At 39.4% G+C, this 27,665-nt stretch overlaps 1 protein-coding gene and 1 long non-coding RNA gene across 3 annotated transcripts in view; one reads left to right on the top strand and one right to left on the bottom strand.

Moving 5' to 3' along the window:
- The window catches only part of epha6 (eph receptor A6), a 77,220-nt gene that overhangs the window by 18,685 nt on the left and 30,870 nt on the right, over window positions 1-27,665 (top strand). For both annotated transcript variants that reach the window (XM_085150440.1, XM_085150518.1), the window contains 4 exons: window positions 11,206-11,334; window positions 12,392-12,541; window positions 12,623-12,784; window positions 12,884-13,112. In XM_085150440.1, the coding sequence (XP_085006566.1) occupies window positions 11,206-11,334; window positions 12,392-12,541; window positions 12,623-12,784; window positions 12,884-13,112 (670 nt within the window). The remainder of the gene's footprint in view (window positions 1-11,205; window positions 11,335-12,391; window positions 12,542-12,622; window positions 12,785-12,883; window positions 13,113-27,665) is intronic.
- Window positions 11,132-19,105, bottom strand: LOC146525548 (uncharacterized). Its single transcript, XR_014872317.1, has 2 exons — window positions 16,310-19,105; window positions 11,132-16,206 (listed from the first exon to the last, which is right to left on the bottom strand). It is a non-coding gene; the product is annotated as an uncharacterized LOC146525548 (long non-coding RNA).

Below are 27,665 nucleotides of genomic sequence, written 5' to 3'. Positions count from 1 at the left end.
ACTCTCTGGATTTATCAAATAAATGAAAAGACAGCTGCTAAAGACTAAATACTCAAGTATTACACTATTAAAGCTTCATATATAACATTATTATTTATACCTCGTAACTATGAGTAAGTAAACATGTAGAAGTCCACTCTTCCTTTGATTTAATTTATTTATGCAATTAGATATTAATTAGGTACACCGGCTGCTCAAATGGTTTAAGCAAATATCTAATCAGCCAATCACATCGCGTTCATTAAAATTTAGGCATGTAGCGATAGTCAAGATGACGTGCTGAAGTTCAAACTGAGCATCACAACGGGGAAGAAAGGTTTAAGTGACTTTGTACATGGCATGGTTGCTGGTGCTAGACAGGCTGTCTGAGTATTTCAGAAACTGCTAATCTACTGGGATTTCCCCACACAACCATCTCCAGGGTTTACAGAGAATGGTCAGAAAAAGAGAAAATATTCAGTGAGCAGCAGTTTTCTGGCTCAGGGGTCAGAGGAGAAGCAAGACTGCTTCAAGTTGATAGGAAGGTAACAGTAACTAGAATAACCAATTGTTATATGCAGAATACCCTCTCTGTTCTCTGCACAATAAAATAAACCTTAAAGAAGATGGGCTACACCAGCAGAAGACCATTTTTGGAGGCACATTCAGGTAGTTGTGTCAGAATTTGGCTTAAACATCACAAAAGCATGGAGCCATTCTGCCTTGTATCATAAAATCCAGGCTGATGGCGATGTTGTAATACTGTGGAGGATATTTACTTGGCACACTTAGGGTCCCTTAACACCAACTGAGCATTGTTTAAATGCCACAGGCTGCCTGAGTATTGTTTATCATTTTTCTAATAGTGGCTTCCAGCAGGATAAAACACCATGTCACAAAGCTTGAATCATCTCAGACTGGTTTTTATGAACATGACAATGAGTTCACTGTGTTCCACAGTCACCAGATCTCAGTCCAGCAGAGCAGACTGGAAAATGGTAGAATGAAAGATTTGCATCATGGATGTGTTGCTGACAAATCTGCAGCAACTGTGTGATGCTGTCATGTCAATATGGACAAAAATCTCTGAGGAATAATTTCAGCACCTTGTTGAATTTGTGTCGTGAAGAATTGAAGCAGTTCTAAAGGGCAAAAGGGGATCTTACCCAATAACAGTTTGGCATATAAGTGTCCAGGGAGTGTGAGCACTGCATTGTCCACGTTTGTTATGTGTATCTAATTCTCTCACGTATGTCGATTATTAAACCACATTTATCTAATATAAAATAATACATTTGAATTTAGTAAAACAGCACTTTGAAGCTGAGACCATTTGTGAAATACTGAAGATGCGATTAACCAACCTCCTGAAGCCCAGAGATCTTAATTTAACAGAGTCTGGTTTTCTCGGCTTTTGTTGTTTATAGAACATATGCGACAACATTTATATGCAATGAATACAGATTCAAACAAGCCATTAAAATATCTAGAGATTAAACTAATTTAATTGCAGTATATGATTCTTTTAGGTCTGAGCCGGAAGGAGAAGCGCTGCTGTAGATTTCATTCTTACAAATATTTCATCGGGGACTGAGCAACCATCAGCAGCAACAATAATTTTTTCATGACTTCATGTCTAATTCGAGACACAAAGTGGTTGTGGGGTGGGGGCTGTTTGTGCTTTCAGGCTATTATTAAAAGTGTAATAAATCCTTTGGAGCAAAACCAATAAATAGCAGCAAAAGGCTGAGATATTTTCAGGGCCAAATACCAGTATTGAAAAATCTTCTCCTCCCTTGCACACAGCCTAAACAGCGTTTTTGCTATGGGGACCAGCAATGCCATTAATTGGTTGAACAAAAACACAGCAAAACTCCACCACCTAGATTCATATCAAATCAATAATTCATCAAAACTACAGAGATTTAATGACATTTTCATAACACCACTCTCTCCCTTCCCTTTAGTCTGACAATGACAAATTGCCTTGTTTTAATCAAAACCTCAAATCTCTTAGCAGGTTGAGTGCCGCCTCCGGTGTTTTTAATACAATGCTATCTGTCTGTGTAGTGTTGTTAGGTGTGCGCATGTGTGCACGTGTCATTTATCTTAATGTTTCAGCACCTATGAACATGAACTATTTATTCTCTGATTTTCACCTTAAGGGGAACTCCAGATTAACTTTTATTTCTGACTTTGTGCACTAATTACATAAATTCCTGTTGATGTGTTACTAAAACATAGGTAGTATTCCAAAAAATAAAAACATTGCATGTGATAACCAAAAACTGCTGCCCCATCTTGACAATCATTAAAATAAACTTCCTTGTTAACAGCTAAGGAATACCAGCTAACCTGCTCCTTTATTTGGAGAGAATATGATGGCAGTCATCACAGCTGCCAATACCAAAATATCCTTGGAAGTGAGCTGAAGTGAAAATGGCCAAAAGTGACTCATTATTTGCACTGGCAAAAAAAAAAAAGAAAGAAAAATCCTTGGGGGCATTTAGATGCTTGAGTCCAAGATACAAACCCAGCCAGAAGTTTAAATCAGTTCTGTACTTCCTTCCATGGTGCAGCCATTGCCTATGCTGGCTAAAGCTGGCATAACTGCAGGCTATGTATTATTTTTGGTTTTCATATTTGGTTAAAATCAGTTTCTTTGCATTTCTTATGATTTCGTTTTTTTGTTATACTTTAAAAAAAATAAATAAATTTTTACACTGTTTCTGCTAACTTTCCTTTGTCACTACATTCTGGGGCTCCCTGTCTGTCTTTAAGTTACTTTTTGTTTTATTTATTTGTGTAGATTTTGTTTGGGTTTTTTCTACACTTCCTCTCCTTGTCTTATTGACATCCTCTAATTTCCTAATAGTTCCTGCCTATTAGTTCCCGTATGCAGTCTTATGTCTCTCTTTTCAGGTAGTTTCACAATTTGCTTCCTACTTGTCTGCCCTCGAGTTTCTCAAATTCTTCCATTACCTTTAATCTTTTTTGTCTTCTGTTCTTTTATAAACTTTTTTTGGTTGTACCCAATTGGCTTCTTCTCTGCAGTGACTCAAATATTTGTCCTTTATTTATTCATTATTTAGTATCCTTCTTCTGTCGTTTTAACTTTGAAACAGATATACAGAAATATTGTGGAAAAAAATGAAGGAATAAATACTCACCCTAGTGGAGGCATTTCAAACACCTTTTTTGTAAAGGAAAAACAAAAGCCTACACTTTAGATACATTTTCCGTTTGTTTCTGTATTATTCTTAGTGTAGCTGTCATGGAGGAGGACCCAAATGTGGACTATTAAGGCAACAGGATAAACTGAAAAGATGCCTTTATTTAAACTGACAGAAAAGTCCAAAAACCCAACTAAAAACATCACAACATAAAAGACTCTAACAATTTTGGCAGCAAAAACATACAGAAGTAAAATAAGACACTGTGAGAAGGACTGAGAGAAAAACACCTCTATACACAAGAGAGCAATTAGAAGAAGTGAACACAGCTGGGGCGAAATGAAACACAGGTGAACAGCATCTAGGTAACGAGACAAGGAGGAAATAAAGTTCAACAAAGCACAAGAGACAAAGGAGTACCAAAATAAAGCAGGAAGTAACAAATGGGGGTGGGGGGCAAAGACTTAACAAGGGTACTGGGGGGGATACACTAGACTGAAACACAAAGAATTAAATGTAAATCAATACTGAAGATGTAGACAGAACCAATAATTCAAAAATAACAAGAACTAAAGAATAAAACCCCAAAGGAACCATAAACTTTATAAAACTCAAAACACAGGGACCCATGACTATGACAGAATTCTGACTAAAAGTCTGGTAAGGTGGCCAAAGATCAATAAACTTGTTCTTATCATAAAGAAAAGATGTTTAGAGCATCTGAAATACTGCTATAAATTGCATTCACTTTATTCCTCCTCTACAGCACAGTGTTGCCCTGGGCAAAGAGATTTTAAAGACTCATGCTCAGTACATGTGAACTTAAACTATGCCAAGAGTGTTTGAAAAAGAATCAAATTCCAGTGCAGTTGAAACTGTGGAAGTCACTATCTAATTTAATTATATAGCGCCGAATCACAAAAAGATCAGATGGCATTCAACACAATTTTGAGATTTACATTGGGAAGCTTCCAGGTGTAGACGCAAGTGAAAACATGGTCCCAAATCCCAAATTGTCTGTAAAAATCCAAAAAAGAAAACAAGAAGAAAGGGCGAGCCAATGGTGGTATATCTCGAAAGTATGAGAAGAAGAAGAAGAAGAAGAAGAAGAAGAAGAGGAAGAAGAAGAAGAAGAAGTAGGCCCACAGCCCCTATTTCAAATCAAAATCTCCTCTTGGACAATGCATCACTCTGGCCAACAAAATATGACAACCCAATCGGTCGGGGCAGATGGCCGCCCCTCCCTGACCCTGGTTCTGCTGGAAGTTTCTTCCTGTCAAAAGGGAGTTTTTCCTTCCCCCTCTCACCACATGCAAGAATCAGAATCACATCTGATTCTTGGGGTTTCTCTTTATTTTTTTAGGGTCTTTACCTTACAATATAAAGCACCTTGAAGCAATAAAGGTTGTGATTTTGCACTATATAAGTAAAATGGAATCAAACAAGGGAAGATGTAGGGTACCTGGGTGCACAGATACACCAAAGTGATGCGTACAAAGTGTAATGTGCACCTCTGTTTTATAGCACAGAAGAACTGTTTTGTGAAGTTTCCCACAGAGTGACAGCACTGTCTCACAGCATTAGAATCAATGTGACATGACACTGGACAATATGAACCTAAGCCTGTATCAAGTCAGATATGTAAATATGTTTCAAGTGTTTTTCAGATCTTTGTTTCATAATCTTTTGAGATGTTTGGAAGTTTTTCTGATGTCTTTATTGCTCTTGCACAGTTGAGTTATGATACATGAGTTAATTATTTTCTCTATTATTATGTTTTGTTTTGTTTTTTACTATTGTTGCGCAACATTGCCTCTAGGTAACTAAAAATATCTTGGAGAAGGGGTGTCTGAAATATAATTTTTTTTGTTTTGGCAATAAAATGGCCCAAAGTGAGTCAATAATTGATGTTGAATAATTTTCAGCATGTACCATCGAACTGTGTGCAGAAGAGGGCTTTAGGTATATATCCTAGGACTGCAGAGGCTATTTGAGTACAGTGAGCTCATTGTCATGTTCAAGAAACCAGTTTGAGGTGATTTGAACTTTGTGATATGGAAGCAGCCATCAGAAGATGGACACACTGGATCTGATGATCATAAAGAGACGGTTGTCAGTTGGTACTGAGGGGTTCAAAGTGTGCCAAGAAAATATCCCGCACACCATTACCCCAACAACAGTCTGAACTGTTGATATAAGGCAAGATAGATCTCTTCTTGCATATTGTTTATGCTAAATTCTAACCTTACCTTCCAAATGTTGCAGCAGAAATCAACACCTATCAGACCAGGCAACGTTTTTCCAATCTTCTGTTGTCTAAGTTTGTGAACTGCCCATATGAATTGCAGTGTCAGGTTTCTGTGTACTGCTGTAGCAAATCTGCTTTAAGATTTGACATGTTGTTTATTCAGAGATGCTTTTCTGCATACCTTGGTTGTAACATTTGGTTATCTGAGTTACAGTTACAGGTCGAAGCAAAAACCTGCCACCAGTAGGTCAACCATTACTCAAACCAGTCCATCTGACACCAACAACCATGTTCAAAGTCACTTAAATCACATTTCTTCCTCACTCTGATGTTTGATTTAAACCTCAGACACTGAGTTGCTGCTATTTGGTTCACTGATTAGATACTTGTATTAATGAGAAGCTGGAACAGTTTTACCCAAGGAAGTGGTAAAACTTCCTTGTTTGTTGTTCGTTTCTTCAGTGATTCAAGAGGTTTTGTCAAGATTAACTTCTTGTTCCACTGCTTTTATGACTTTGTACTCTCTGTTTTCTCACAAAGTGTGCCATCACTGACTTAAATAATTACATAAGCCATATGTTGGCAAGGAAAGGTCCAGATCTACTTCTAATTGAGGACATTAAATAGAAATAAATCTGCAATGAATGTTTAATTTTCCAGCTTAATTAAGTGCTTAACGACTTAGTTGGCTCTAAAAATATATATATTTTAGATTGAGTATTAATGATGCCAAAGGTGAGGTGCACTTCACCATTTGTAAAAAAGAAAACTTTCTTCTCATGCATGTAAGCCTGGTCTTTGTCCAGCCATCAGCTGATTTGAAAGATGATGTTTGTATCTGCAAGGCAAAAGTTCCATCTGAAGCAAGCTGTCAAATTTCTGTCAAGAGCTCAGTACATAAACTGCTGGAAGCAAAAAAAGAAAGAAAGAAAAACCCCAACATAGCAAGTTTTCCATTCTGAAAATCTCTGCAAAATAAAATTGTTTTTCAGCTACTTTTCAAGCAGTTGCAGAGAAAGCTTAAGTGTGTCGTAATGCATCATTGGTGTGTCAAAACAGGAAGCGAACACTACTTAACCGAAAAAATAGGAATAGTTTGTCAGGCATCGTCCGGACAGGCTTTGGAAAAGATATATTGGGATATACACCAAGCCCCAGCCTCACCCACTGATTCATGTTGTGCACAGCAGCTCTCACAAAAACAGCTCCCAGCAGTTGGAACCCCTGGGGTGGTGCTAGTAGGTGCCCCAGACTGCATCTAACAGCAGCACATCCTGTGGGCATTTTGGATGGTGGGGTGGAGACTCCATTGTTCAGATATGGGGAGTTTGGAGGCTGGATAGCATTCTCACTTGCTGATGTTCCTTGAGCCATTCCTGAATACCATCCTGCTGGGCAGGCCAAAACCGTCGGTGAGAAACATGGAAATGGGTAGTATGCTGAGTTTGCAGTAATTTTAAGGTTGTACAAGTTAAGGTAACATCAACATGCCTTTGGTTTTATTGTGGCTGATCCGTGTACATGCACAGACTGTGCAGCTAAACTGACCTGCGGGGCTGTCCTCACTGAGGTGTCCTCATTCAGATAAAGTATCATCAATAAAATGTTGTGTTCAAACACCTTTACCGACAACATCCAAGTTGAACTGCTTGTTTTCTCTTTAAAAAAAACATATCATCATTTAAAAACTGGATCTTTATGTCATGATATTATGAATTACTCAGGTAATCTTTGTCTAAATCTTTTTCACAGCACTGCATATTTTTATATTTGTTAATTTTAAGAGAATTGATAGCAAGAACATTTTAAAACATTATGAGCTGTTCAGTTGCACAGTCCCAATAAACATTATTAATTCCTATGGATGTAATAGAGCAGAACTATTTCTAAAGGTACATCAACCACAACCCCAAAACTCTTGAATACATTGATATGGCCACCATACTAAATTCATGTAAACTGAGCAGGTGCTATGTGCCTGTCTGTCTCAAGCCTGAACAGGTACTGCGATTCTTGCTATAAATAGTGATGAAGTATTACATGATGTTTTCCATCCTCCTCCTCCTCCTGTCCTTCTGATAACTATCTGTATGCAGATTGAAGTCACTGGAGTTGGAGAAGGTGTATCTGGAGGACCAAAAGTCAGCCACATGTGTAATAGTTGCAGGTCTTGTAGCATCAAGCTCGATGTCATGACAATAAATGTGATTTCAGTTGTATTTCATATTAAGCGAGAGCACTTTTAATGAAATCAAATGCCGTAGCCCCAAACTAAGTATCAGTATTTCATTGTATGGTCCGCCTCACTACTAAGCCAGCAGGAAGCATTTTTATGAGGCAATTGTCGTATTGCTCCCTCACACTGCAACATTACTATGAGTTCAGTACATTAATTAGATCTACACTTTGTACACAAAACCTACTTTCTGCATGCCACAGTCTGCTAAGCTTTGGACTAATAGGCAGAGCGATTAGTAGGTGCATATCTGATTGCCTCGGAGAGCGTGGGTTGCAGCTCATCTTTCAAACTCAGGGTTTGCATTTTTGTTTTCCCTGCACTGAACCATGCCACATCCCAAGGGTGCATTTTAGAACACTGAGGCACACGGAGTGACAAATCACCATTTTCTCTCGTTTGTATGCATAATGGAACTCCAATTACTTAATGCTGATCTTATGCAAACCAGAAAGTCTCCTTCTTGTAATAAGATACTCAGTTTCTGTTTTAAGCTTTGTAAGGAGGGCAATGTAATGAGGATATACAGAGCACCGTATATGGTGAAGAAACTTCCCCGACTTTGTCTTTACGTCTGCTCAAAATCTTTTAAGTGACTGATTCAATGGCATGTGGCATAAGTCCTGCAGAGGCCTTGCAACTGGATGCAGTCGAAGCATTACTGGAAATGTGTGAATTTTGGATTTTTCCTGGGTAAATACATATAACAAACAGGGTATGTCTGTGAATCATTAAACATATTAATATTACCTCAGAGTCCCCTTATAAAATTACAAGCACAACATATTTGGGAGGCCAGAGGTCCAAATGAAAGAGGGATTGAATATGATTGATTAATCGTTTGGCCCATGAGTGTCACATAGAGCTTATTTAGATGGCTTAATTAATAGAAGATTAATTGCTTCTGCACACTCCAGTCAAGGTTAAAGTGTTGTTTAATTATTTATATTTGAGAACACTTAATCTGTGACTTGCCTGTGTGTGTGGATATGTGTGAGTGTGTTTTAAAATGTATGCATATCAAATTCTCAACACAGGAGCACTGCATATTATTTATTTTTTCTTTTTGAACACCCCATTTTGTGGATGTCACAGATACAGTTTTACATAATGGCGAAGTGTGAAATCAATAACCAGCCACAGAGTGTTTTCAGTGTAGATACTTGGGCTTTCTCACGATCTCCACGCTCTGGTCTGTGACCTGGAAATAATAGTGTGCAATCATGGAGGAAGCTTCAGCCCCGCCACCCTTTGAAGAAGAGGCAGAGGAGGCTTCCAGAGTGAGGCTTATTGGATAGTGACTCCCTTGCAGTCGAAATCTATGTAGAAGTGCTGTCCAAAATCAGGGATTTCTGCAAAGCCTGTATTTCCAATCCAGAACCATTGTATCTGGCCAACATGAAATGCCCTATTCTGTAGAATTCTTCAACTCTCGCATATATATGCATTTTCTCTTATCTAGGAGATACAGTAAAGTCCCCACTATTCCATAAGGCATGCATGAAGCCACTTGTTTTTGTCTCCCTTCTGATAGGACCCACAGTAAGGTATTGTTGTCAGGAGACACTGGTCACTGTTGAGAAATTTAAAAAAATCTAAACCTTTCATGATATGACAGTATTTATTAACAGAAAGTCTTTAATACAATGCTAAGATGAGGCTTGTCAAACGCTTCACTTTTTTATTGGTTTTTGTCTGTGCCATGAATACATTTTATGAAACAGACAAGTGTAAAAGATAGAGACAGAAAGAAGACAGACATAATGTTCAACAGTGCAGATCTGAAACGCAGTGCAGTGCAAAAGTCACAGTGTGCCAGTGGTTTTGGGGATGTTGTCAAAAAGGATGGAATTATGAATGAGGAAATGTACCATCAGATTTTGATTCACCGTCCAGAAAAAAGTTTGTCTGCCAATGACAGACAATCAAAACACACTGCCAAAGCAGCAAAAAGAAACTGAGGACTATGCTCCCGAGAGCCCAGACCTCAACATCATTGAAGGAAAACAGAACAAAGGGCAAAATCCAAATAAAGAGCGTTGAATGTCCTTCAAGAAGCCTGGAAAACTATTCCAAATAACTGCACCTATTTTCCATTTGCTTGCAAAATTTCTAGACTATAAGAAGTAGCTACAATACGGTACTTCTGTTACACAGTTACACATTATATTATTAGCTACACTTTTGAGTCAATCTCAGATAAATTTGGTTATGAAAATTTACAACTGATTGAATTGATGAAAATGCTATTAAGTTTGGTTTCTGTAACACTGCAGTGACATCAAGGCGCTTGGTATTTTGAGGTAGAGACCCTACAATGATACAAAGAAAGCCCCAACAATCAAACAACCTCCTATGAGCAAGCAATTGGCGACAGTGGGAAGGGGGAAAAAAATTTAACAGGAAGAAAGGGACAATTGTTGAAAATTAGCAGTAGCTATAAACCTATGTGCGGTACATCAGTCTCATGTCTTGCACTTGAACTATGTTTAACTGCACTGTCCCTTTTAAATAAATAAATTCAAATTTAAATAAATAAATTCAAACCTTCAGCAGAACTAGGCTCAGGGAAAGGCCGAGCGGTTTGGGGTGAGGGGAGAGAGACGGGGGGAAAATGGAAGCATGTGCTATATACGCATGTGGAGAATGAAAAACCTGGGTGAAGAAGAAATACTGAGTGCATCATAGGAAGTCCCCAGCAGCCTAGGCCTATTGCAACATAACTAAGGGAGGATTTGGGGTACCTGATCAGTCCTAACTATATGCTTAATCAAAAAGGAAAGTTTTAAGTCTAATCTTAACAGTAAAGAAGGTGTTTGTCTCCTGAATCTAGAAACTAGAAGCTGGTTCCACAGAAAAGGGGGCGTGAAAGCTGAAGACTCTGCCTCCCATTCTACTTTTAAAACTTCTAGGAACCACAAGTAAACCAGCAGTCTGAGAGCCAACTGCATCTTTGGGGTGATACAGTGCTATGAGGTCTTGATTAAGGTGCTTGATTATTCAAGACATTGTATGTGAGGAAGTTAGGAAAGAGGAACAGGAACAAACACCACCCATCTCTCTAAGCAATGCAGACTCTGCACCCGGGAGAGGCTGCGGTTGATCTTTTCTAAGTTCAGTAATCCAACATTCAGAAGCAGGTCTGAACTAAAGAGCAGCTTTATTGCTTAGTTTACAGGTCATAAAGCAATTTACTGTAAAACAGGAACTCAGGAATGCTAAATCAGGTGACAGGGAAAACTCCAAACAGACGGCTCACACAATCAGAGGGGATAAGACGACAACAACGGGGACAAAGAATTAAGGAAACTGAGGACTTAAATACACACAAGGAAGTCAGGGAGGTTAAACACACCAGGGAACACAGATGATCTAAGTCTGACTAATGAGACAAGGGAAGAAAAAGTGACTATCACAATAAAACAGGAAATCACTAACACTGATTCACAGTGATATGACAGAGGGAAGAGAGAGCAAGAGACAGCAAAAGAGACATTTGCAAATGATAGAGTTAAAGTGTCGTGACACATTGCACATAATAACTTTATCCTTTTTTTTGTTTTAATCAGTGGGATGCTATCACAGAGATGGATGAACAGAACAGACCTATACACACCTTCCAGGTTTGCCATGTAATGGAGCCAAACCAGAACAACTGGCTGCGGTCTGGGTGGATCCAGCGACAAGCTGCACAGAGGGTCAGGACTACATCACAAAACTTGTGCAAAGACACACACTTGAATAGAAATCTTTGTTTGTGGTTTTGACATTGCCCCAGGTTGAGAAAGTGTCACACTCCCTGGAGGAAGTTCAGTCTTCTGTATAACCTATCGGGAAATACAGACAAATAGCTATAAAAACTGACACTTTGCTTGGGAGAAGGACCAATTTCTATTACAGTCAACACAGAGTCTATTGTAACAAAGATATAGCAAGATGTCTTCTGTGCACATTGGCTGGTGGGAAACACAACTGTGTTGCTGCACCAAGTTTCACATTTACCTCTTTTTGTAGACTGAGAATTGCCCGCGTACAGACTGTTAAATCAATGCACTCGCTCGAGGGGACTGAGCCGTCTGGCATCGTGACTTGAAATAGTGGCTTCTTGATAGAAGAACGATCTGTCCACTGAGCTTCAGGGGAGGAGTAATGATTAGCCAATCAGTGCCATGGGCAAGACTAACGCCATTGTCAAGCTGTTTAAAGGCATCGTGTGCCACCACAGCGGCCTGTGCTCACTCGGCTTCTCCACCCTTGAGGCACGGCTACTGCGCAACAAATGGAGAAACATGCTGAACTGTTCTTACTTTGCTCAGTGTCGCTCATAAAAATAAGTTTGTTAGCATGGCTGTGCATCAGTATTAACTTAAAAATTATGCAAGATTTTAGTGGATATGTTGATCTAAAAACTACTTAGAGAGTAATAAAAATAGTCAAATGAAGCACAATTTGAAAGTATAAAGCAATAATCTTCTTGTTTCTTATGGGGAAGGGGATTTTTTTCGTATGTGCTAATAGAGTCCTATTATGTTTGCATTTTTGCTTGTACAATATCCCCTTAAAGTGTGTCCTCTCTTCTTCCCAAAACCATTTAAATTTTGTCTGTAGAAGAAAAAACGGAGTTACAGTGATTTGAAGAGAGCTTGTGAAATGGGCTTCGTTTTGTTAAATAAAGGGCTAAACATAAACACACTTGTATGAAATTATTGATGGATATTATACTGACGTAATTGTTTAATCTATGTTTTACCTCAGGTATATGTGGAGCTGCGTTTTACCCTGAGAGACTGCAACTCCATCCCTTGGGTTTCTGGTACTTGTAAGGAAACCTTCAACCTCTTTTACCTGCAGACAGATGGGCCGCTCCCCGACAGCACACGCTTTCGGCCTACTGACTATGCTAAGGTTGTCGTGTTTTTATTCTTGCCATGTGACAGAACTGTCATTGTGTGACTTTACGTGAGTAAAGCGTGTGTTTGGTTTAAGGTGGACACCATAGCAGCGGATGAAAGCTTTACACAGACCGATCTTGGAGATCGTGTCCTTCGACTTAACACTGAGGTCAGGGAAGTGGGCCCCATCACACAGAAGGGATTCTACCTGGCCTTCCAAGATGTGGGAGCTTGTATTGCTCTTGTGTCCGTAAAGGTCAGTGAACAGGGTTGCATGACTCAGTCTCGCATAGACTGTACTGAACTCAGTATTACTTCTTTAACCTGAACACTGTGTTTTCCTCTTTCACATAAGGTCTTCTACAAACGGTGCCCCTCAACTTTAAGAAACTTGGCCGCGTTTCCTGAAACAGTGCCACAAATGGACTCATCCTCTTTGGTGGAAGTGAGAGGTTCGTGTGTGGAGAACGCAGAAGAGAGGGACACGCCCAAATTGTACTGTGGTGCTGATGGAGACTGGCTGGTACCACTGGGCCGCTGTGTCTGTAGTATTGGCCACGAGGAAATGGACGGCTACTGCCAAGGTGAGAAGCAGCTCGAGATGTATCTCTGAGTGTGTGTGTGTGCGTTTGTGTGTGTTCCTGTCTGCACTCATTTTAGAGAAGTACGGTATGCTAACAGTGTGCTAAAAAAGCAAAGAGAATAGAAGAGGAGAGGAGAGGAGAGGAGAGGAGAGGAGAGGAGAGGAGAGGAGAGGAGAGGAGAGGAGAGGAGAAGAGAGGATGCGTCGTGCTCACAGATCTCCAGAGCCTCCCAGTCATCTGCAGGAGTTTGACTTTACAGGACTGATATTCCCTCCTCTCGTTCTAAGATCCTGCATCCTTGTCTGATCCTTTCCATCCCCATTTCTCTTCATCCCTTTTCAGCCCCACCTCCCCCTCATCATCTTCTCGTCTCTCTTGTCCACTTTGTTTACTCTTCGCTTCACTCCCCATTCTTTCTCTCTTCTTTTATTTCACCATTTCAACTCACACTCTCACTTTCCTTCGTTGCCATCCTTTTCTGCTACGTGATCACAAACAATGCAAATAGGAAGGGATTGTGTGTATCACTTCAGAGTTTTCGGAATCATTACTTTGGCTCTCATGAGATCCCTCTCTGGACTCTGTCAATTATGTGGCTGAAATGGGAAAGTAATTTCTTGTCAAATGAAACCGTTTGTGGATTTCTGGTATTTAGGTCTGATTTTTTGCCCTTTGATACATAAAAATGTACAGAAGCTTCTTGTTAGGATGCTTCATTTCCAATTAGTCCAATCAAAATAACCTAAATGTGATCCACTGAACAGATTACAAAGGACTTAAAGAAACTGTTTACTTGTTTCAGATGGTCTTTGGCCTGCTTTCTCAATTAGACACTGGTGGAGGGCTAGCTGGCTAATTGCCTTCATTTGTTAGTTTCACAGCTAATTTAGCTCACACCTAGTTTTTGCTAAACCTTTCTTCAACCTTCCCTTTCATTACAAGACTCAGACTTACTTGTAATTATGGCAGGAGCTAAATTGAGCCGCAGCGCATGATTACAATTGAAGAGCACTCCGTGTTCCTTACTACATTTTATAGACTTACAGCTGATTGGGGTGAAATTCATGTAGTAACCCTGTGGTGATGTAGTTACTCAGAGCATTACAGAGAGAACTCCAGCAGTCATTAGTACAGCTGATATGTAGGATAGGCTCTAATATCGCCTTTATTTGCTCCTCGGGTGTAATTTTCTTTTCTTTTTATCTCCTTCTCTTTTATCTTCCTTTTATTTATCTTTTCTCTCTCGCTCGCTCTCAATCATCTCAAGTTAAACAACACAGAAGCCTGTCAGGAGAGATTCCCGATGAGACGCCAGCTTAGGAGCAGCACTCTCATGGTGTCCCTTTTATATGTTCTCCATCTCTGCTCTCCTTTTTCATCCCCTCTGGCTGCCAGTAGTTGCTTCTCTCAAATGTACTCAACCCACTTGGCAGTTGAAAAAGATGTCTGTGTTAGCGTGTTTTATCACAATGTCTGATCCTCACTCTAATAAACCTAAACTGACAAATGCTGCTTACAAATTTAACAAATCAATCAATCAAATTAACTATCTAGAGATATGAAAGAACTGTGAAAGAAGAATAGTGATGAAACGCACTCACCAGCCACTTTAATAGGTATACCTACTCAATTACTTCTTAATGCCAATCACTTGGCAGCAAGTCAGTGCGTTAAGGCATGTAGACATGGTCAAGGCGACCTGCTGAAGTTCAAACCAAACACCAGAATAAAGAAGAAAGGTGATTTAAGGAACTTTGAACCTGGTTGCTGGTTCCAGATGGGCATTTGTGTACATCAGAAACTACAGATCTGCTGGGATTTTTCCACAAACAGTCTTGAGGGTTTACAGGAAAGGGTTTCAAAAAGAGAAAATATCTAATGAGCAGCAGTTCTTTAGGCTGGGATGTTGAGGGATAATGGGCAGACTGCTTTGAGCTGATAGGAGTGCAACAGTAGCTCAAATGACCACTCGTTAAAATCAAGGTAAGCAGAAGAGCAACTTGTTGAACCTCCAGCTGCAGAAGGTCTCACCAGGTGCCACTCTGATCAACTAAGAACAGGAAACTGAGGCTACAGTTCATGCAGGTGCACCAAAATTAGACAGTAGAAGACTGGAGAAACCACACCTGGTCTCATGAGTTTTGATTTCTGCTGCAACAGTTGGATAGCTAAATACATCAAACATCATAGATCCATGAACGCATGGATGTATCCTGTCTTGTATCCTGCCCATCTGAACATAGTTTAAACACCACAGTCAATCGGACAGTGTCCATCCCTTTATGACCACAGTGTACCCATCTTCTGATAGCTGACTCCAGAAGGATTATGTGCCATGTCACACAGAACAAATGCATGTTATTGAGTTGACTCAGTAACATGCATTGGCCTCCAGTTACCAGATCTAAATTTAATAGAGCACCTTTGGGATATGGTATAAAGAGAGATTTGCATCTGCCAAATCTGCAGCAACTGTGTGATGCTATCATGTTACTATAGACACTGATCTCTGAGGACTGTTTCCAGTACCTTGTTGAATCTGTGCTATGAAGAATTAGTTCTGAAGGCAAAAAGTTGCAACCATGGACTAGCAAGCTGTAACTAATGAAGTGTTTTTCCTGTGATTTCTTTAGCAGCAACATCAGCTTTAGCATGCACGGCTGCATGCACATAATACTTAAGCAACAACCATGGTGACATTAAGGTTAATTAATGCGAGTGCCGATGAAGGACATGATGCAGTCACTGAATTCTCATATGTGGTACATCCTGCAATCAAAAGCATTGTAGGCATAAAAAAAGCTTCAACATGTAACAACAACATCTTAAAAATTAATTAAATGATTAATAAAATAACTAATTAAATTTCAGTTGTTAATAACTTTTGCGGGCTGTAACTGTGGAATATTTCAAAATTTAACTTTAATTAGTAAAATCAATTAGTAAAATATTTGATCAGGTTTTTTTGTGATCAGCTAATCGAGTAAGTACTACATCTATAAATCAAACAAAAAGAAATAGGCAGGCTGAGCATTTACCAAAAGCAGTACCCTCCTGTGTGTTGTCTTTGCTTCGACTGGGCCTTTTCCCATCTCTGCAGCGGATGCATGAACATGAAACGAATATTGATCTTATTATCAGATTGTCTGAAGGAAAACAAGAGCATTTCCCAAAATGGGTGTTCCTCTTAGACTCACGCATCTACTGTAGGGTCCCTACTGAAGGAAACCAGTGTTGTTTTTTTCTTTGCTGCGGTTGTTGCTGTGGTCAGAAACGTCAGGTTATTTCTATCAGGGATGGTCTACTGTGGAAATCTGAAACAGCAAGAGCGTCAGCGAACTTACCGTTAGGGTTTAAAGTGGTGATGAGTAGAAACAACGCATAATGGCATAATAATTAATGATTTATGACCAATCACCCCTCCAACCCCCCATCAATAATTTCCATAGGTCCGTCAGAGCATATGCAGTAATGAAGATGTGCACTTTGCTTGGAGTTGCAGGAAGTTTAGGCATGAACTTGCGATGACTTCTGCTTTCTCCTCGTTTTCATTTTGGAACACTGCTTCAAAGGGTACTGTGATCAAAGCTGTCTGAGAGGCAGCATGGGGAAAGAGCAAAAGAGGGAGAGAGAGGGGGAGAGAGAGAGAGAGCGAGGGTGAGAGATAGAGAGAGAGAGAGAATAGGGAAAGCCCCAGCCTCCCAAATATAAGCAGAGCTCTGCACTAACACGTCCATCTTTCCCTCCCAGCTGCCTAAACAAAGGCATCAGCGCTTATCAAAAGCTGCTTTCCACCCCAATAGCATTCTGCCAGACTGTTCTGACATCTCAATCGAGTGTTTTATTATTCTATTCCTTTCATTCGTTGTCAGCCACAAGAGGATTACTCAGAGATAGGCTGGTTATATCATGACCTAGATAAGGCAACATCATAGAGCTAATGCTATTTGTTCCACATCCTTTCGTCACAGCAGCATATTCATAAAGAGGCAGTGAATTGTGGGTGAAGCTAATAGAGATGTCTTTTCAGATTTCATGTGAATCAGAGTCGATATGCAGACGAAACCAGAAACCCGCCAGTAGGATAAGTGATTAGTCTCAGAAGCTGAGAAATGAAAATATTATGGTTTCAGCAAAATCTTCTTAATTTTCTTAAAAATGCATTGCATTTTTTAATTAAACTCCACCTAATCCAGCACAGCTTTCCTCTTTTTGAATAAAGTTAATGGTAAAGATGCAAATGAAGCAATTTAGGAGCAACATGCTGAAGTTGCTCAGTCTCTATTTTTGTTGCTTTCTGTCTTTTGCCCCTTACCCTGACCATGCCACAGAGCTACAGGCTTTTGCTCACTGATGACTTCCAGCCTGAAGTTGTGACCTTTAAATTTGAGTAAAATGGAATAGGAAATGAGGAATCAATACATCTCTTAGGTGTGTCTGAGTGTTTGTGCCCCTCTTCTGTCCATTAAGGACTGTGTTTACTCTGGCCTGTAACGCAGCGCAGACGAGAGCATCACTCATTCTCTGTGAACTTCCTATCTGCATATCAAAGCTGAGAGTCCAGGGTAAACATACTCTTCAGCTCCATCTGTTTCTGACAACGTAAAGCCAAGAGAAAACTTCCAACCCCACACATCCAAACAACTCAAAATCTCTTGGTTGGTACGTCATTACATTCCTGCAAGTGTGCAGATGTTGCACTTCACCAAGCTACAGTAGGTTACCTGCTGAAACTTCAACAGTTGATGTGTTTTGAATAACTGTGGATAGCTTCTCTTATTAATGTTTTATGGAACGAATCAAGATGTATAATTCATTGTAGCAATGAAACCACAGAGAGCTATCACCTAATGTTGAATTTCACTTATCTTAAATCTGTATGTCAGCAGCTTCCAGCTCAATGTTTGGTTTTACTTACTGTCCTTATTAGCAGTAATTTCAGCAGGCCAGCAGCAAAACGAATGGCACTTTACGATCCTCAGCTATCATCTGATGATAGCCTGTGGGGACAGCGGCCATTATTTTGGGAATTTTTATGGAGCCAGTTGTCAAGGTTTCAACCAAAGGACTCAAATGCAGGACACAGTCGAAACAGTTTTAATGAAAAGAAGTCAGGAAGAAATAACAACAGTGAATGATCAGAGGTCAGTCTTCAAGCTGGGATTCTGATCAGGTAAGTATTTTCAGGTAAGTTGTTACTCTGGAATTTAACATTCAGAGGCAAATTTTCCAAGTGGAATAATACTCAGGTACTGTAAGTTTCTTCAAGTAAGTGCAAACAGGAATTGGCGATCCTCTCATCTTTCTTCAGAGTTAGGGTTGCAGTACTTGGAGCTCCACTGCTAGCAAGCTTTCAACAGCAGTTGGCATAAGAGCAGGTCAAGCAGGTATTCAGGTAAGTATTAGAGACCAGTCGGTGACCTCTTGGCAACCACCTGTTGCTAAAATGTATTTTCCCCAGCTGGCAAAAAACTGGTACAAAAAACAAGGCTTTGTCATTGCTGTGGTCGCTAGCATATTGGTTGCTGTCATAGTTTGAATTGAAGTGACGAACATGTCTACAAACACGGCCCAGCTGCTCTCCAAACTGTGAAAAGTGCAACTCAAACAGGAAACAGGGATAGTTTCCATCCATCCATCCATCCATTCGCTTCCGCTTATCCTTTTCAGGGTCGCTGGAGCCTATCCCAGCTGTCATAGGGCGAGAGGCGGGGTACACCCTGGACAGGTCGCCAGTCTGTCGCAGGGCCAACACACAAGGACAGACAACCATTCGCACTCACATTCATTCGCACATTCACACCTAGTGACAATTTGGATTATTCAATTAACCTATCCCCACAAGCTGCATGTCTTTGGACGGTGGGAGGAAGCCAGAGTGCCCGGAGGGAACCCACGCAAACACGGGGAGAACATGCAAACTCCACACAGAAAGACCCCGGCCTGATGTTGGAATTGAACTCAGGACCTTCTTGCTGTGCTGCAACAGTGCTAACCACGATGCCGGGGGGGGATAGTTTCCCTTCAGCGTAAAATTTGTGCACTTTGAAACATGTTGGCTACAGCAGTGAGACACAAGTTTTACTTTGAACCTTGCCTGTTTCCAATTTGTGAGCACTTTCTCAAATTTACAGACACAAATTAAAACATGAAACTACAGGTAACCATGGAAATCTGCTACCAACAAAAGTAACTTTCTTTGCAACCTATTTGATCCAGTAAAGCCAGCATCCTCCAGGAACCATTGTCAACCAGTTGGGGAATACACATCTCCCTAGTAACCAGTAGCTATATCATATCCAAAATGGCTGACAACTTTTGACTAAGTTGTGCATGATGTAATGTGAGAAACCTCAGTAGCCTAATATCACCCATGCTTATTCTCTACAGGGGAGGACCATCACAGTCTGTGCTCTGGTCACTTATTACAGATAAGGATAAATAAAACTATCATCAGTTTATTTACCTACATGCAACAAAGCCTGCTCCACAGTGATTGGCCAGTACTTCTCAGGCTGCCAGTGGACTTTAAAAAGCACATTATGCGTATGTCTTGATGTGCTGCCACTAGGGGGAAGGAGAATGCCAATCTGTTTTCTTTTTCTTTACTTAAAACTGAAAATATTGGGATTTTTTTTCAGCTATTGAACAACTTTTAAATACAAAATCCAGTAACTGAGATTTTCACAGACTTTTTTGATCCATTTATTAGTAGCTTACTAAGCAAAGGGTGGTCTCACTCCCACGTCACATATTAAAGCTTTGTGTACCTCTTGATGTTACAGTGCAAAACACTTGGTCTCCTATGAGCTCAAATTGTGGTCATAAATATTTTGTACTTGTAAATCAGTTTTGTACTTGTAAATCAGGATTTGTATGTGTAAAAAGAATTTGTGTGTGTGTGTGTGTGTGTGTAAAAAAAGATTTGTATGGGTAAAAGGAATTTGTGTGTGTGCGTAAAAAAGATTTGTGTGTGGACTTAGCCAAAAAATACACGTGAAACTCTGCACTCAAGTTTCAAGTTACAAGTACGAATTGTGACCCTATTTTTCTTCCTTTCATCTGATTGGCCAATGTCATGTCAATCACAAATTTAACTATCCAATCAGAGAACAGATGGGTTTGGCTATTGGAGGGGTGCTTTATGGAGCTCCAGGCAGTGTTGCCAACTTAGCGACTTTGTCGCTATATTTAGCGAGTTTTCAGACCCCCTAGCGACTTTTTTTCTAGAAAAAGTCGCTAAAAAAAGTCGTGAAAGCGCATATCGCTTTTACTCTCAACAAGCAGCGGGTGCTGTAACACAGTCAGTTCTTCTTTTACTCTTATGCTGTTTTGTGGATCAGGTTTAAAACTACTTATAAACACACACACACACAAAGTAACTCCACCAGAGTGCCTATTTCGGGTCACTTTTGCTGGTCCAAGCCCAGGTAAAGGAGCAGGGTTGGAATTGTGACATTATAAAAAACAATAATTGCTAAAAGAAATTTAATTTGTAGTTCTAAATAAATTCTAAATGCATTTAGGATGTTTTTTGCTCACTTTATGTCTCGTCCACGATGTTATTTCTCTCTCCAGCAGCGTAGGTTACAATTACATTAGCATGACCAATTATGCAAATTAGGTGATGACGTCATTTAGCGACTTTTAGGACAGCCAATAGCGATTTTCCTTACTGAGGAGTTGGCAACACTGGCTCCAGGTCCTTGAAGGGAATAAATGCCCTTTTACATGCCAGCCCAGCGTTTTCCTTCATCACCACGAAGGAAAACAGTCTGTGGTGGTCTCATTTTGGTGATTTTTGTGTCACAGGTTTACGTGCTTAATACAGGGACCTCCAGAGCTTTTCAACAGTGCTGCGGACCTGGGGGGGGCTATGTTGTGGAAATGACAGTCTTCACTAGTGGGGATAGTTACAAAGCTTTCTTCGTTATGAATTAGTGATGCATGTTTTTATTGAGCATTTGAAGATAAAGAAAAACAGAAACTCTTGCAGAGGACATAAAGTCAGAGATAGAAACGACAAGGAGCAGGTGCATCTAGTACAGGTAGAGCTGCTGCAAAACCCCACAGAGCTCAGCAGCCAGCACAACAAATTCTGGATCCTTGGCCTTTAGTTAGCAGTTAGCATTAGCAGCACATGCTGCGTCTGATGTGAAAGGACCTTTATGCTGCTCACTGTGACTCACAGTCATGGTCTTGAGTCAGCCCTGACTTTGTGTTAAACTAATCCTAAAGTAATAATGGTATTTCTAACCACTGATATACCACAACTTTATCCTTTCAGCAGCTGCTGAAAGTTAGGGGACCTAGCTTCTATCGGATCCTCCAGCTTCAAAATGTATTACCCTTCAAGGACCTGCAGTTCAAAAAAGCGCACCTCCAACAGCCAAACCCATCTGTTCTCTGATTGGATAGTTAAGTTGTGATTGACATGATATTGGCCAATCAGATGAAAGGAAGAAAAATAGGGTCAAAATTCGTACTTGTAACTTGAAACTTGAGTGCAGAGTTTAACATGTATTTTTTGGCTGAGTCCACACACAAATCTTTTTATGCACACACAAATTATTTTTACACATACAAATCCTGATTTACAAGTACAAAACTGATTTACAAGTACAAAATATATATGACCTCAATTTGAGCCCATAGTCTCCCTTCAGTGTAATTTTTCATTGTGCAGGATAGTCCCATAGAGAGTGTAAACAAATGTTCTTTTGGGCAAACCTTTTCCCCCCGTAGGTTCCCGCTCTTTGTTTTGGCCAGTTTTTTATTTTGGGGTTATTTTTACATTTCTGAGTCTGCCTTCTGTTGATGTATTATTATTCCTTATACTGACCTGATGATTGTTATTCTCTCTGATCTGAAGAGGCCAATCACAACGCTTGTGTGCTGCGTTGATCCAACATTATTACATTTCTCTGGAGGTGCACGTCAGGCTACCAGAGGGGTTCAGAGGGGTTTGCTATTACTTTGTAGGTTACGACATAGATTTCCTGCTGATGCATAAAGTGGCCAATAAATGTGAGAATGTACTGTTAAATGGGGAAAAAAGAAGCATATTATTCCTTTTAATGAAAAATACATGACATGAAGGAAGATTACATGACAAAATCCCCCCAAAAAGTGGTAGCAAACAAATAGCATTACTTTATATATATATATATATGTGTGTGTGTGTGTGTGTGTGTGTGTGTGTGTGTGTGTGTGTGTGTGTGTGTGTGTGTGTGTGGAATGTTTTTTTCTGACTTTTGGACAGAAATATCAGTACGAGTATTGTAATTGCTTTTTGGTGGTGATCTTCCTAGCTTATACTAGAAAGCAGGGAGCAGCTGGAATTTCAAATGAATCAGTGTGTTTGTTGCCTTTGGCAGGACCTCTGTATGGAAAGAAGGTAATATCCAGATGAAGGTGCCTCAAAAATTGAAGCTGGGTGACAAATTACTCTTCTCATTAGGACCTAAGCAGCAATGTGATTTTGGCAAGGATTTCCGCCTGGATGTCAATCTTTCATCTCATCCTCTTTACATCCAAATTTATGCTCACTTCTGTCCACCTATTTATCCATAGAGTTTTTTCCCGCCTCTTCTTTTGTTACATAGTATTTTTGCTTAACTATGCATCACCTGTCATTCAAAGTTTAATTAAAAGCTTTCAACATTGCTACTTAAAGAAATATGGTAACATTTGATTACCTGGTTTCAAGAAAAAATCTATTAGATTGAAAACGACAATCATTTTTGTTAATCAGGAGAGGATTTGGTTTAATGGTTATCATTTTTTTAAGTTTGCATCATTCACTGTTGGTCAAATTACAGTACGTGGCAAGATAGCTGCACAGTACTTTTCCTCTCTCAGTTCTTGGATTGATTCCAAAGTAAATCCTTGAAGTAGTAAAATATATTCAAAAGCAACATAATTATTGATTTTTTTGCAGCTTTCTTCATTGGAGAATTCAGTTATTGAGTTGCAAGGTGTTTTTCTTGGAATTTGCTTGAAGTCATAGAGGGGAAAAATAGCAACAAAATAGCAGGACTCAGTAGCCCTGCAGTGTCATATATATATAATATGTATGCAGAATGGGGAGAAAGTAGCAGATCCTCACTCTCGGCAGCTCTATGCCTGTTAGAGGCAGGTTATATAGCAGCTTATGTAACTAAAGTTCAAACTATGTGATCTTACTCAAATGCACCTTGGTAGTTGTGCTTACCATCTCACCTCATGGTTTTTATGTCCACATAGTGACTGATCTTTTTGTTACCTGGTGATTCAAGTGGGAAAATTATAAGTTGATTTAAAAACTGTCCTTCACAGGATCAGAATCAGATTTATTTTAACCAAGGATGTTACACATACAAGGACACTTCAGTTGATGGTGTTTCCACTATATACAGTCCTGTGAAAAACTAAATATGCCTTAATTGAATAGAACCAGCAATAACTTTAATAATGTTCTGTATGTGTCAGTCTTTCACATCATTGTAGAGGAATTCTGGACCACTCTTCTTCACAATGTTGCTTCACTTCTTTGAGATTAGTGGAGGTTTGTTTATGCACAGCTTTCTTATATTTTGCAATATAGCCAAACATCTCCACTCCCAAAGGACATTGTACCAGAGGTCTTGCAGTTTGCAAACCTAACCCATGTTCTTTGTAGATAGAAGATGCTTTGTCTTGGCAGCTCTAACAAACAGGCCTTACTTGTTTAGTCTTTTTTTTTGTTATACTGTCGTGAACTTTAACATGCTAACTGAGGCATTCAGAGTCTTAAATGTAGCTCTTCTTGGTAGTTTCTCTAAGAATTGCATGGTCTGACTTTGTGGCTAAATTCTCATCCACTCCTGGGAAGATTGTGGCATTGTGTTAATACACACCTGAATGCTCCAAGTCAGCAAACTTTCAAAAATTTCTAGAGTTGCTCACACTCGCCGTTGATCAATTAATCGAGTTCATCTGATTACCAGCAACTGGGTGTTTAGAAAAGTCTAAACAATATATGTTATATATGGATTTATTATACACAGAGTAGGCTTACTGCCAACCACAAACAGATAAAATATAAGACAAACACATGCGTAAAGAAGTAGACTGGTGCAGCACAATGATTATGCATTATGTGTAGAATATAATGTTGTGTACATGTAGAACACAGTCATTGTAGATTACGAGCAGAATGCCATAACTACCTAGACTACATAATAATAAATACTTGGCATAGGAACAACTTGTTGTTTATGAGGATAATGGCAGTGGGAAGGAAGCTGTTTCTGAGTCTGGTTGTTCTGGTGTAGGTGGATCTGTCACACCTGCTGGAGGGGAAGAGTTGAAAAAGTTGTGTCCAGAGTGTGAGGAATCTCTGATCATGTTTGCTGCCTGCTCGCTGGTTCTTGAGGAGTTCTGGAGGCTGGACAAGGGGACGCCAGTTATTTTCTCTACATTCTTTAGAGTTTATAATAGCGCTAGCAGTACTAGGTAGTCATACTAACCTGTTTTGTGTCTGAAGCAGACTGCGCACGACACACTTGATGACCGCAGTGTAGAACTTGATCAGTAGCTCCTATGATAGGCCATCCCTCGTCAGCTGAAAGGACGTAAACTGTTGGGACTTTTTGAATAGAGTTGGTGTTGGGCTCCCACTTCCGGACCTGACAGATAATACTGAACAGGAACTTGAAAGACTCCACACCTGGGTTGTTTGAGCAGAAAATGTCAAGTTGTAGTGTGTCTGGGGTGTTTTGATAAACATTTATGTGATATACTCATAAAAGTGACTATTTTCTATGCTAGTTCTACTATTTTACATGCCAGACTTGGCAGAGGTACCAACTCTGGCATGGTATCCCTGCCAGGCTTACACTGGCAGGGATACTATGATACAATTTCAGTTTTCTTTGGAAGAAGAAATGGATTTTATCCCACACTCACTATAAAATAACACTCTGAAGATCAGTGTTTAGTTAGATCAGTTTCTCCGTTCGGTGAACAGGATGGGGGAGGTGTATTTAAAAGAGTCCAAGTTATCTTCTCTTTACATTAATTTTCCAAGATTATGTGACAGACTGCAGTTTTTTTTTTGTCTTATCTAGTGTAATAATATCAGTGAGAAAGTTTCTAGCACTAGGTTGACTAAAGTAGAAGCAATCTAGCTTGAGGGAGGAAGTTTCTTTCTCAGTCACGCAGTACTCTCTTGAGTATGGAAAAGCTGATGTATGTAGATCCTGCAGAAACTGCATGAACAGATTTGGTGTCACTGCAAAAATGACTTTCATGAAACACTGTATCTTAGCATTACTATATACACACACAAAAATAATTGAATATAATTGATTTCAAACAGTAATAATCCTCCATCAGTCATCCTGTGTACAGCACTGGGGACTGTGTCACAGCAGGACATCATTTATCACGCTTATGATAAAAAAAAAGGCTAGCGTCAATAGAGAATTTAAAGTGGTAGTGTATTTCAATGGAGGCATTAATGCATTAGACAATATATGAAGATTATGTGATTACAGAAAAATAAAGTCAGTTAACTACTATGTATTTTTGCTTACTTACAGAAAATATATGAAGATATTAAAATGAAGCTGAAATTATATAAACCTTCTGGCTTGATTGAATTTCTCAGTGTATATTTGCTATTTCTTTAATTATTATTCCACCCACAAGTATATATATTCTCACGAAAGAAAGAAAAAATCACTCAACTCAACTGCAATAAAATGGCAATAAAATCATCCACAAATTCCCAGAATATTAAATAACTGCACTATTAATGCTTTATTCTTCTGTGCCAAGATAAGTCTGGGGAAAAGGAAGCAATCTGCAATGGTTTTTCCATCTTCTGATAAGCCTCGAGGGAAAAGAGCAACGAAGAAGACGAGAGATGGGAAAAGAAAAAAATACATTGGAATAAAGATGAAAAACAAGAATAGGTGAAAATTGTTGCAGAGCATAACAGTTCGGGGGGGGGGGGAGGGGGGGAGAAAAATTGAAAAGATAAGGAAAGGAGAGTTGTGTGAGTTGATGGAAAGAAAGAAATGGGCAAGTAACACTGGAGGTAAAGTGAAAAAGTGTAAGGATGGAAAACTGCAAATACCCGGTCAGCAGAATGGACTGTGTAAGTGGATCGAGATTTCAGCAGGAAGCAGGTTGTATTAACATTTTAATAATGAATTATTCGTATGTTAATCGCTCCTCTTTTACCTACTTGCAAGACTACAAAGTGACCTTAAACTGGGTTAAACCTGCTGATTAAAACAAATTGCTGCCAAAAATCGTTATTTAGCCTTTAGCTACTACTCTTTTTTTGTCAATTTGAAGGACTTGAGCAAAAAATATGGTCACTGGCCACTTTGTTAGGTACACCTGTTCAACTGCAAGTTAAGGAAAATATCATCTCAGGAAGTCAGCACATTTAAGTATATAAACATGGTCATGACAGTGTGGAAGAATTATTATTTTAGTGACTTTGAGTGTGACATGATTGTTGGTGCCAGATGAGTTGGTCTGAACATTTCAAAAGCTACTAATCTACTGGGATTTTCCCAGTCTCTAGAGTTTTTATAGGGAATAGTTTAAAAAAGAGAAAATAGTGAGCAGTAGCTGATGAAAAAGCCTTGCTTAACTCAAATAACCTCTCAGTATAACTGAGGTGAGCAGAAAAGCATTTCTGACCACACGACACGTCAAATTTGAAGCAGATGGTCGGCAGCAGCAGAAGTCCACACTGGATGCCACTGCTGTTATCTAAGAACAGAAAACTGAGGCTACAATTCACACTGACAAAACAACAGTAGATTGAGAAAATGTTGAATAGTCTAATGAGTCTCAGTTTGAGTTGTAACATTCAGATGGTGGAGTCAGAATTTAGTGTAAACAGCACAGTGAGTGCATGGTGTTCTTGCATTGTTTAGTTTTCAAATATTTCTCTGATATCCAGTCATCTAACAAACGTCTACCTACAGTAACTCTCATCTTCATTTGCCAGGAGTACTGTTCACCATCAGCCACTGTGTTGCATGAAAAACATTCAGAATAATATCTGGATTAATGTGCTAAGCTTAATCACGGATAGGACATGTTTCTGGATTTCTCTGTGTCGTCTCACAGTCTGAAGATATAATTACGACTCACCTTTAGCCCATTTTCCGCTGGGATAAGCTCCAGCCTCTTGTAACATTGTGATTAAGAAAATAGATGAATGGACTGTATCAGCATGTGTTTTACTTTGTGTGCTAATGTGTTTTTAAACAACATATTGTCATATACAGTGCTTAACAAATTTATTAGACCACTGCCCACTGTAAGGTTTGTCACAGCTGCCCTAAATTAACAGCACTGGCAATTACCAAATATATCTAGATTTATAAAAATGTATTAAACATTGTTGTTGTTATTATTATTATTGTTGTTGTTGTTGTTGTTGTTATTTACTTGAAGTACTGATTCAATTGAATTGTGACATGAATTCAGTTTATTTGCCTGATAAATAATAACATATTTATTTGGTTAGTTTCGTTTTTGACAGATTTCTAGAAAGCTTGCGTT

This window comes from Neolamprologus multifasciatus, chromosome 1, assembly GCF_963576455.1.
Source record: "Neolamprologus multifasciatus chromosome 1, fNeoMul1.2, whole genome shotgun sequence".
Lineage (NCBI taxonomy): Eukaryota > Metazoa > Chordata > Actinopteri > Cichliformes > Cichlidae > Neolamprologus > Neolamprologus multifasciatus.
The sequence above is the reverse complement of the archived record's forward strand: the minus strand, read 5'-3'. Positions and strand labels throughout refer to the sequence as shown.